The sequence below is a fragment of the Acanthisitta chloris genome, unplaced genomic scaffold (genome assembly GCF_000695815.1).
Source record: "Acanthisitta chloris isolate BGI_N310 unplaced genomic scaffold, ASM69581v1 scaffold23722, whole genome shotgun sequence".
NCBI classification, from domain to species: domain Eukaryota; kingdom Metazoa; phylum Chordata; class Aves; order Passeriformes; family Acanthisittidae; genus Acanthisitta; species Acanthisitta chloris.
Genome location: NW_008661387.1, coordinates 51,720 through 64,497, shown reverse-complemented (window position 1 = coordinate 64,497; position 12,778 = coordinate 51,720). Strand labels below are relative to the sequence as shown.

Here is a 12,778-nt window from a genome sequence, read left to right as displayed (position 1 = left end):
CAGGAACAAGCCAGCTCCAGCAGCCTGTGTGCTGGCCTGTTTATTCAGAGCCTTGGGACCAGCGTCTTCCTCTGCAGATGCCTAAACTCCATAGACACTGTTTAAGAAACAAATCAAAAGCAAAAAGAGATGGCCACCACTGGCTCTAAGGAGTCGCCTGTTTTGCCACAGGTTACACTTATACTGTCTGGAGCTGTATACTGTACCCATCCATCAGGTTACACATTTACAAACAAATTCTTAAAACATAAATAGTAGCTATGCTACTTATTCCTAATTCACTGCCTGGTGAAGCAGCTGGTTTTGGTGCTTTCTTTCCAAAGTGGAGGCAGAGACTCTCCCACCACAACAGCTGCTGTCCCATGGACCTGCTCGAGCTGCAGGCCAGCTCAGGACTGCACATCACAGAGTCCAGTGCTGGCTGCAGGGACAGGGAAAGCCACCATGTCCCAAACAGTTTTCCCTTGCTTGTTACTTTCAGGTGACTTAAAATTATTCCACCTTTCCTGAAGCATTCATGGGAACTGTTTGCATTTAGAACTGCTCATCAGTGGGCCTGTCTTCACTCTCAGTGTAAAGCACCTGTAATCAGAAAAAAAGGAACGAACAAAGATCCAAGCCCAGAAACAAACACTCTGGTGGCTAATAGAGCATCACCTTCCATTGAAGGCAGCAGAGATTGCTAACAGAGGCAGGCCCAAGGTAAAATCAGATGCACACACCATTTATTTTAGGAGGGCAATAGGTAAATCACGGTGGGTTTGTGCACTGGATTATTTATATATTCTTCTGGTTTATGGCACTCCAAGACCCCACGAAAGGTCACAGATATTTTAATCTGTTTCACTCCTAGATAAATGAACTCATTTCTTGCAAATCTCTTTAACACACTGACATCACTTTCAGCAGTGTAATTCTACATCTCTTCCTAGGTTTGCTCTGGTATAAACATGAATCTAAGGCTGGAACAGCTGATAAAGAGATCAGAAACATGCTCGAATTGGTGTTACACAAATATCAATTTAGAAAGAGGAAATTACATAGATCTCACATCTTTTTTTTCCCAGAACAGCACAAGACATCATATTTGAAATGTACATAATCCTGAAGTTTACACCAGATGCGTAAACTTCAAAGAATAACAAATTACCATGACAGATGCAACAATTTGCAGGAAAATCACAATGAAACACTTATCAAGAAAGCTGGACACAGTTTTCCTGGTTTACAAGCTCGACACTGGAGTAATCTACAGCCCTGACTTGCACACAGGAAGTCCCTGTGCAAGCAAATCAATGACTCAAAGTGTTTCAGGAGAGAAAGGACATGATCATTCTTAAAGGTATTGCAGATTACACAAAAAGGAAATTGCTTTTCCTGAATGTATAAATCTTCAGAATTTAGCAAAAGAGAGGCAGAATAAAAAACCATTGTGAGTAACACTAGTGAAATCTGCCATCCCATTGCAGGCAGCTGCACTGCACTATGTGGCAATGCTTTTGCCCTGGTTTCCAGCATTACATGGGTTTTGGGTTGGGTTGAACAGTGAGCAGGAGACCCTGGGAAACCACAGGAACTTCACCAAACTACTGTGATCCCTGACACAATTACAACAGTTACAGCACTGCTTCTGTAGTAGTTAGCAATTAATTTATGGATTTTATTTTGCTGCATAGTTAGCTCAGAATTATAATACAAGTACAAGAAAATAATTGTCAAAGGAACTTACACCATTCTCCCTGCAGTGGAGTTAGAGTTTCTACAGCATTATCTGAACAATGTTCTCAAGTGACTTTTCACATTGCTACAAAGAGAATGTTTAATCTTCTCAGTTTCTACCTTCATTTGCCTAATGTAGAACTGGAGGGTTCCCCAGACTGTTTCTAATTTGGTCTAATAATCTTGCATAAATTATCAGGTTTGCTTTTCATCCGTGCTCTTAGCCAATGTACACTGGCTCAGTGACAGTGTTTGCATGCACGGACACTCCTGAAATGTTTCAATAATAGAACAAAGGGAGCAGTAATAAAAGAGAGGGAAAGGTAGAAGAGGAAAATAATTTGACTTGAAATCTACCCAAAGATAGGAAGCTTGATGAAAACCACCAGTAGGGAGTTCAGAAGGAACAATTATCTGCTCTTGAACACAATTCAGAAAACTTTGAGGGAAGCTGCACACTTTTCTATGGCAAGAGGAAATCACTGGTAACATACAGAGCCTCACACATATCAGGGAACTTGCTGGGGCTCTGGGGAGGTGAGGGGCTTGGCCAATAAAGATGAACCTTCAGGAAGTCAAAACCAGAGTCCTAATCAAAAGAGATATATCCAAATACATTTTCTTATGGGAATGTGAGGAAGAGAAAAGAAGGTAAAATTGGCATATCAAAACCACAGTGATAGTACAGCTTAGCCTTCATGCTCACTGATATTTTTCATTTCTTGCATTCCATGCTAACTGGTATTTTCTTTCACTCAAAAGCATTTAGATCCTCAAGTAACCTTTGCTGCAGGATTTTCCTGAAAGTCAAACACTCTTATCGGTATAACCTTAGGAGCAGATGGGCCACAGCAACAGAGCCCAAACACATACACAATAAAATATGCTTATTTCATGGCATGAATTAAGTTTATTGCTTCTATTACAATCATACATGCTCATGTAAATATGGTTACTTGTTTGTACATTTGCAAAGATGTCCTTTTTTAAAATAAAAATTCACAATTTAGAAATAACTAATATTCTGGAAAACAAAAAAGAGTAAAAACAAACAAACAAAAACCCCAACCCAAAACAACCACACTGTTCCCACTCTGGCATATGATGCACTGTACTCATACCGAAGAGAGAGCACATATGCTCTGTACCTTTTTCAAAGCCAGAAAGGCACATGTTCAGTAAAGTCCATGTGTCCATGGACTAGCTTACATTTTACAGTCTCACTTAATTCAGAAATGAAAAAGAATCTGAAGGCAAACTTTTCAGGCACAAAGCCTGCACATCACATGGATTTGCATACTTTTTTTTAGACTCTTGAGAGAGGTTAAACATGAAAGTTTTCAGCTCCAAAAATGGCTCTGATACAGAATCTACTGTCATGAGCAGCATATGGGAATTGCATGTACTACTCTGCACATTTTTTAAAAGGTTAAAATGTCAACATGGGATAGAGAGAACAACCTACATGAACTGAAGGTGAAACCACATCCCTGCCTCCCAAGCAACAGCTCCCCAAACCTGTGTCCTGGTGCCTGGAGTTTTCGCAGTGCCATCACCTTGTCTCTTCATTCTCAAGCTGCACCCCTGGCAGGGTTTGTATAATGGTATGGTAATTTCATAAATGGAATCACTGAACTGATCTGGATTAAAAATAATCTTGCACCAAACGAGTAAATGGATGGGGGAGGGAAAATATATAGACATACAAGTTATTTAACCCACCTATTTATTGCAGTGTCCACAGGCTGTTCTGCTAGCTCAGGTAATAGAGCAGCACCAGGGGCAGCTGTGGGGATGCAGACACAGAAACTGAGCCTTTTCTCTTTTTTTTTTTATCTACTCTTATATTATGCCACATCTACTCCAACCTGACTGCAGCAGCATGCACATCTTCAGAGGCTGCCAGAAGTGAAGAAATGAGCTGTTGCCACTGAAGTTTGTTTAGAAGTACAAGCTCCAGCTAGTTAATCAGTGCCATGAATTTCAGAGCTAGCAGTGAAGTTCTGTGTACAGTTTCATCTGCTCATCTCTGGACCTATGTTCCCAATCACTGGGCTCTAAAAAAAAAAAAAAAAAATAAAAAAAATGCAGGGAGCCTGTCGCAGAGAAATTAGTTATTTGACCACATGTTAAGCAAAGCTTTGGTTACTACCATTTCAGTACCAGAAGTTTGCAACAGTAAACATGAGTTATCAAATGTTGATTCTTAATCCCAGCTTCCTCCTGCAGACAAGGCAGGTGGAAGGGACTGAAGCAGTCAGGGTGTTGTGAAGGACAATCCAATTGCCTCAGTTATAAATAGCAACAAGAGCTCAGACAACAATCCTGGTCTGAAAGTTAAAAGCAAATGTCTCCTAACAGACTGTGCTCTTTGTTCACAAAAGCCAGCTGTGGCAAAAATATTTTGCAAGATAACATACTTGTCACCTTTAGACAGAAGTATGAGAGATTTAAATCTCTCAAATGAGCCTGTGGCAATAAAACAAACACAGGAATTATAGCTGTTGTATACTCTGACCTAATTCTGTCAGTCAAAATCTACATTAAGATATATTTTTTAAAATCATCCTCTTTGTAAGTTCCTTCAAATTGTATCAAAATTGTATACAATAGCTTACACACGAACTACAGAGGTGAAAAACTGAGAAAATCTTCACTCTAGAACCAATATATAAGGGAGACAAAAGGCACTGCTTCATAAAAATCACAAGCAAAGCAAATCAGAGAAGAGCAAAATGCTCCCTTTGCCAGCAGTGACAGTGGTGCCACAGCTGACTGCGCGGGAAGATGAGCTGCAGGAAAGGCCACGGAGCTCTGCGTGGGGACATGCTACCCAGACACCAGGAGTGATTTGAGAGGGTGTGTGTTTTGGCTGGCATGTTTGTTTAGCCTGGGATTTACAAAACACAGAGTAGGAGTCAGAGTGAGCAGCAGCATGTTCCAATGCCCCTGGCACAAGCCAGGCACTTCACAGCCTGGAGCTGGAAGAAATGGGGAAACCCTGATAGCTTAAACTGACCATGGTATCATCAATTCCTCTTTCATCTCTCCTTTCACCTCCTGGGAGTCTTGAACTGATGTTCAGCACTGCCCAGGAGAAAACACACCTGCATCAACTTGTCCCTTCAAATTCAAACCTCAATAATGCAACAACAGTATTTCCTTAGCCTTTGTTGTGGGGACAGGCAGAATAAGCATGATACAGAATTTGAAGGGAGGTGTGACAGAGTCCAGGTCAGCTCTCCAGCTCCCAAACATCCTTTTGGGCACTGGCACCTACAAATTTCCTTCCACAGCTGTGATTACAAGAGTGACTGGGACACCAAATGTAACTGTGAGCTCTGAAACCATCTCTGCTGTCAACACACACTACTCCTGAATGCACAAACACAGAACAAGAGACTTTGAGGAGGGACAAGGATTTGAGTACGTCCCATTCCCAGAACAGCAGCAATCCCGTTTTGAAAGAAAGCAGAAAGACTTTCTCACAGCAGTGTGAAACCACATGAAGCTGCCGTTCTTTGCCTTCCTCTGCTCCCCTTAAAGCAGTTATCACCTGCACTGACAGCCTCGAAGCACTGAAGCACTGAGCACCGAGCCCATGCCCTGTCACTTCAGCACAAGCCCATGCTGGGCATGGCAGGAATTCATGAGGTACATGAGACATGAGACAGCCAAACATGAATAAAGTCAGTCCTAAGCAGAGGGTTAAAAATTTTCTTTTTAAAAGATTTTTTTCTGAATATCTAAATAGCAAAGCAGAAATGAGTGAAATAGAAAGATGCTCTTGTGTGCTTATAAGAAGAGGCACAGCTTTCCTGAGATATGGATTTAGGATCAGGGAATATTTTTAAATTATCCTGACCCCTACTAAAGCCCTTGCTACAGCTCCAGTTTGCTATATCTCCCATTTGCATGTAAAAATTTTTTTTTTTTCCTAAGGTACAGAAGCTGCATGAACTACACTTGAAAGATACCAATGGCAAATAAATTTTTGCCAAGCTCTGCTGTGAAGGAGACAGAAGCCTACCCTCAACACTCTAGAGAAAGGCCTTCTGGTGCTGTCCCAGCTATACTCCACTGGCCTGTGGAAGTGTAGAAAGGTACAGGAGTCTATGACCTACAAAAATCAAGGGGGAACTAAACATCAGAAAAAAAAAACCCAGAAGAATGACTTGAGAGAAAGCCACTGAAATTTCTGTGTCTGGCATAAATCCGTTGCATGAATTTTCTGCTGATATGAAGGCTTAAATTTTTTGAACTTTATGTACAAAGAAACAATTCAGCATGAAAATATAAACCCAGAAGCCTTTACAGGAGAGCTGTTTATCATCAGAGTGGAGAGCAGGCTGAGGTATTGAAAAATAAGAGGGAAAAAAAGATGACTGTGAAGAAAATACCAATTGCTACTCAATTTTTGCACCAGAATAACCAGATGAAGCAAACTGATTTTGTTTCTGAACTGAGTTAAAGATGTTTCAGATTCACATAAGACTATTTTTAGTACCAACTGACTAGAAAGATGCCTACAATCATATCCTTGGTGCAAAAACAGTCTTATATATCTGAATCACAAATGTTCACCATTTTGGTCACAACACCAATAGATTTGTTGTATATTGAATTTCCCCCTTCCCTCTTTTTTGAAGTACTTTCAGATACTCTTTCTTTAAAAACTTATTTGCCATGTTCTCCTACCAAACACAGATACACAAGTCTGCAGGCTGCAGACATTCCCACTCTATTTACTGCCTCCTCTGATTTCTGGTATTAGCTGCCAACTTACAAGAGCCTGTGGTTGGAAAATTCTGAGTAGCTGAACTGTCCCAGGCTGGCATGTTAGCCACAAACTGTGGGCAGAGGTCTCCTTTCTCATTTGATAAAGAATAGGGCATAGAAAGAACTGTACACAGGCAGCATCGTTTCCACAGTAAGGCCAGACAAGCAGGAGACTGCAGTGTTACCACTGCAAACTCAAGTTAGTGCCTTCCACAAAAAGGTCAATGCATTAGCTCCAGACTTGTAGGTGACCTCAGACCTACTAAAGTAGTGTAATTCACTGAACATAGTAGTCTAATTCACTGACCTATTGATGCCATTTTACGAGAGATGCTTGTCATTTCCTTTGTATCATTCTGAAATCAGTAACCTTACTTGGGACATTTTGAGTCATTATTGCTGTTGGGAGGTTTGCAAGAGGCAGAATCATATTGTCCCAGAAAGTGACAAATTAGATAACTCCTTCATTTACAGTGAGCAGCAGATGCAGCCCAGTTGGGCACCCCTACACCAAGGTAGAGCACCGAGATGATGCATCCATGTCTCTTGGTGGGGAGCTGCTGTCATGACTCAGATTACAGCATGTTTTTCTAAAGCTATGTCACTCTGCCTTTAGTACATAATCTTTAAACAAACCAGAAAACACAGGCATGGGCACAATGGATTAGACCAGACATCCATTTTGCCCAATGCTCGATGTCTGTGTCCGTTGGCCAATACTTCAGTAAAAAGCCTAAGAAACAGAATACATAAATCAACACTCTGCCCTCAACATCCATTTAGGTTCCAGCTCCTGCAACTTAGAGACTTCCACGCCTGTTGCTGAATACTTACAGTCAATAATAGAAGCTGTCAGTCTTTTTATTTATTTGTTTTTAAATCTTTTGCCCACTATGGAAGAATATTCTCAGGAAAAAAATTAACTGGAAAGCATGAAATAGCACTTACCTTTATTTTAAACCTGGTGCACATAATTTGCATTTAATACCTCCAGATCTTGTTAAACCATGTCATTCACTATGTTACACAGACTTGTAAATACTCTCGGCATGATCTACCTCACACTGGAAAGTCTAGGTCTATTCAATCTTTCTGAACTTGGCAATAGCTCCATGTTTTTATTTCAACTTTATTACCACTATGTATACCTAATTCTTCTAGATCTGTTTCAAAATTAGTTGAAGATAATTAGATGTGTTATCGAAGATAGAGGCACAAAGAGTATTCACACAGTGCCATAACATATTCTTGGGTTTTCTGCACTTATCTCCTAATATGTCCACAGTCTTTTAACCATCCCTTGTCGGTAAGTTCCAGAACCCTCCACAGTAATTCCAAGATCTCTTGCCCAATTTGCAAGGCATAGCTAAGTCCATCATTAGGTATACACTGTCAGATCAATCTTTTCAACAAACACGATCTTGTATCAGAACTGAATTTGGCCTGTGATTTTCCTGCCCCATCACTTATCACTGTGAGATCCCTCTGACATTCCTCACAGTCAGCTCTTGGTCTTGCTACCTGAAAAAATGTGTCAGTGCTTTATTATTCATCCTCCACTCCAGATAGTTATGAGCACTTGGAACAGCAGAGATCTCAGAACACTTTCCCCAGACAACTCCAAGGGTAACACCCCTGTACAGTCCAACCTTCTTTTTCCATAGTTTCCAATCTTTACCTAGTCACTACTAATCACTACACCAGTTTAATTTTCCAAAAATCTTTGAAAAACCAAGTATTTGGTTGGTTTTAGGGTTTATTGTTTGTTTGGGGGTGTGGTGTGTGGTTGTTTTGCTTTGGGTTTTTTCCAAAGAAATCCAGACATACTGCGTTACTTCAACCATCTTTATCAAATGCTCATCCATTCATTCAAACAACACAAGCAGATTTACAGGGCAGGAGTTCCTACTGCAGAAGACAACTTTCTCTCCTCTCTAGCATCACCTTTTCTGCCTGTGAACTAACACTAATTCTATTCTTTATAGGTTCTAAGAGGTGCCCAATACAGAAACCAGGCTCACTATTAGTTTCCAGTTTCCCAAATGCTCCACAGGCCCTTCTTGAAAAGCCCAGCACGTTTACTGCCTTTCATTCTTCCATTCTAAGGCCAATTTAGCAATGATTATACACAACTGTGTGTAACTCAGCAACTTCTTCACAAAGTGAGAACTTTCCCTAGCAATTCATTGTGCCGATTCACTCCAAAACGTCAGCCTTCTGTCAGCTTCCCCCAGCCTGTCCCCTGGAAAGGAAGGCTCCACAGGGGAACTGTTTTGCAGTGAATAGCAATGCAAATAACATCTCAGCTATGGCTTTACCTTCCCTTAGCTCACATGTAACATTATGAACATACTATCAGCCTGTCAGCATCCCTGACAGGCTTTCTGCTTTTGACACTTACACAAAAAGCTTTATTATTTTTCTAATGCCTTCATGAAGTTGTTCCTCAACATTTTTTTTGGACTACCTCATTATAGTTTATGTTTAACTTGCCAAAGTTAATGCTCTTTCCTATTCACTTCATTTGGATACAACTCCTGCTTCAGAAAGATGACTTATTTCTATGAGTCTTGTTTACTTTACAGTTTGAGCAAGTCCTTGTTCATTTTTGTGGCTTTCCTTCCACCTCTTATTTCCCCTCCCTTCTCAGACTTTACCACCAAAACTGGACACAGTATTCTAGAAGTCCTGGGTTGTGGTTTTTAATTTTAATTCAGTACTTCACACAAAATTTCTCAACTTATTTCTGTACGTATGAACTTGAAATAGTATTTAAGCTGTATTTTGTTGAGATTACATTAAGATTTCTCTGTGTCTGTTTCCAAGACAGAGTTTTTTCTATCTTGAAGGTATAATCTGCATTTGTTCCTCCCAGATGTCTTATTTCATATATTTTGTTGGCCTCTGGCCATTTAAATCAGGCGATCCAGATTGTTCTCTAGAAGTAACCAATCCATTATTATTTCTCTCCAACCTAGGATTTTTTCCAGATGGGATTACTGATGAAAACATCAAGCACTGCTAGAATGAGAACTGATCAACTGAGGATCTCATTACAAAAACAAACAGACATTCGATCTTTCCTTACCAATAGTCACATTGAGATTTCTCAGGGCATTGCTCTTTATTCTGTCTAGCACTTGCTTATGCTTGGTAAAGTCTGAATTCACATTTTTATCAGTAAAGAAGCTCTTACCAAGAACAGTTAGATCCTCTGAAAAATATTTACTCTATTTCAACTATTTCCATCATATTTTGCCTATTTACATTTAAAATTGCATGAAAAAGTCAGGAACCTTAGAATGGGAAAACATTTATTCATTTTATTCGTGCTTGAAAACGGCCAAACCAACTTTATCCAAATAATAAAAACACCCAACAAAAACACCCGTTTTACAGCAAAGAACAAGCCTAAAAAATGTCAGCTGCAGAGATGATGGCTTCCTAATGATAGAAGCAACCGAATACAAAAGCTAGAATAAAACAAATCAAGCAGCACAAATCCTTAAACCAACAGGCAAGTTAATTTGGCTTTAAGAGTTCTAAATATATTGAATTATGATACCTGGCTTGGTAATATTAATTCTACATAGTTCTTTGAGTATGAGAGAAGTTGCAGAAGAGAAAGAACTTTAAGTGCAGCATGGAAGTTTTTGCAGAACTACTGGTCAGCCATCCTTACACCAGTACTAGATAAAATAATTAAATGTCCAATACTGAACTCAATTCACAAAAAATTCAAAGACATCATGGGAAAAAAAGGCAACACTACCAAGTTTTAGGGTCTACGTTAGAGAAGCAACTGAACATAAATACCCAGAGAGAGCCTGTCTTTATGAATATGACTTTACAATGAATGAACAAGACAACAACCACTTGGCTTGACTAGACACAAGTTACCACCTCTTTGCATGGTATTAGTTCCACGCAGTGAGATACTAGGAGCAGGTGACTGAACAGTGACCTGTAACTAGCTGCTTAGGGAGAGAGTAAATAACACTTCAGATTCTAGGAGGCAAAAAATCCTCCTTGCAGCCAAAGTCTTAAATGATCTTAAAATTAAAATAAGATAATATTTTGGCAATAATGAGTTTATCCTCTTCTATACTACTTATATTTAATTTGTACAAAAATAATAATTATAACTAATATTAATATTATTATATTATATATTATTTGTATTAATTTTGCATTCACTGCATATACAGATTAAAAGCACTCACAAAACTCTTAAAAGAAGATAATGTATCCACCTTCGGTTCTAGTGCTTATTTATATTCTAACCAGTGTTCCAAAATTCACACAGAAGATAATACTGATAATTGCTTTACACTAGTGGTGGAGAACGTTAGTGTTTTGGTTTGGTTTTAAGGCCTGGCTGTAGTATATGCTGGTTACAAGGCAGTGTCAGATTATTCTGTTCTTTTTTTTACTTTCAAAAATCTTGCAGATAGCATGTTTGCCAATGAAATGACAGAAGATACCACCGGTTTCAGGCTTGGCTTGAAGGCCATGGTCACCCAACCTAACCTCTATATGTGCAAGTCATGGGAATTCTGTCCTCAAAAGAAATAAACTACACCTTTTGGAAAAGTGCCAGTTATGCTAAAAAGTCCACAGTCTCTTTTGCCAAAATGATCATTGCACTAGAGCATCTTTTCCACATGACTAGGAAGCCTGTGCAAAGGTTAAATAACCATTCAGTCAAATTTTCCATTTGCTGCACCAAACTGAACTCCTTGAGCCTCAACAGTACAATGTTCCTGCCAATCTACCCTCTGAACTGTCTTCCAACAATTCTAGGAACTCCAGGCACCTGAGGGATGCTTTATCCTGTCCTCCCAAGAATTAGAAAACCCAAACAACAAAACACCATGCTTTACTACTCCAGATGACTTAATCCGTTGCTTCATGACCAAAGCTTCCTAAGCATTGCATCGTCTGGTACTAGCAGTGAGCTCGGCCACACATCTGTATCACACACTGACAACATAATTTGTTTTATTACTCAACACCCAGAACTCTCTACTCTTTCAGCAAACTCCTAGTCACACTGAAGTCAATTAAGCCATTATCACTGACCACTCAAATAGCCAGAATTGCCACACTGGTCTCCCCTTGAACCAATAAAGTGACAGAGTGACAACACTTTTCAAGCCAAACTCTGCAGATCACCCACCTTGAAGGATGAGAAGTCACCAGGGGAAGTGGAGGGAAAACCCCCACAGTAATTACTTACTTTGGGAAGATGACAGTCATGAGCGCTGATGCATAGCCTGGCTTGCACACTCCCTCAGAGAAATTTGCATACTTTGATGCCAATTCTGGAGGCCTGTGGAAAAATAAGCAGAGAATCAGGACTCTCCTGACTATGAACTGGCTTTTGCAATCATCCAAGTTATTTTTCTCCTTACAGTTTTTCCGAAAAGCAGCTGCAGGGCATAATAGCAAACACAGACTGATATTTATTTGTTGCACTATAGCATCACAGCAGAACAACAAAAAAGGAAGAGGGGTAAAGATACCTCAAATACCACAAAACCACAGGTTTTGCTGAAAGATTTTCATACCTAGCGAGATAAAGCTCATGGAAGAAAAATATCAATATACCATTTTACACTTCAACCTTTCAAAAGGAAAAAGCCATAAACAGCACTTTGCTTTAGCAATTTTTCTAAATTATGATCAAAGTTAAAATTACAGAAAGTATTATTTAGAAAATCATTTAGAAGATACCTTTCAAGCATTTGAAGCAAAGTGCTGAGCAGTTCTGACAGGCTATCATCAAGGGATGTGTGCTTTCAGTATTTGGAGGAGATGACATTGCTGCTGTTTTGTTGAGGTGAGTCTTAATTCAGCTTGACTAGTGATTTTGGGGCCAAATTTAGAATATTGAGGGTTATTTTTCATTGGGATTTATACAGAAACAGGACTAGCAATTCAAAGAAAGATATTTCAGTCCAGCACTTACTTTTACCATATATCTACTGAGTGACCTGGAAAAAAACATTTAATTTTATTTGTGGCCCTATTCACCCCCTGAAACATTTTTCCAACTATCCATTTCATGAAAACATTACAAGGTTTAATTTGCTTGGGCTTTCCAAGTAATAACAGATACCTTAATGTCATCCACAGTATGAGAATTGTTAATATTCCTTCAAAGAAATAAAATTTACAGTTTCATGCTTGACATTCTGTGGAATCTGCAAGTGTTAACTACTACAAAGACTCGATCAATAATATTGTACTTGCTACACCATTCTGTTAGCAGTAGGCA

At 39.4% G+C, this 12,778-nt stretch overlaps 1 protein-coding gene across 1 annotated transcript in view; it reads right to left on the bottom strand.

Annotated features, from left to right (window-relative positions):
• Positions 1–12,778, bottom strand: part of ST3GAL3 (ST3 beta-galactoside alpha-2,3-sialyltransferase 3) — a 138,109-nt gene that overhangs the window by 97,575 nt on the left and 27,756 nt on the right. Inside the window, exon 3 of the mRNA XM_009070219.1 lies at positions 11,738–11,830. Within this exon, the coding sequence (XP_009068467.1) occupies positions 11,738–11,757 (20 nt within the window). The 5' untranslated portion in view covers positions 11,758–11,830. The remainder of the gene's footprint in view (positions 1–11,737; positions 11,831–12,778) is intronic.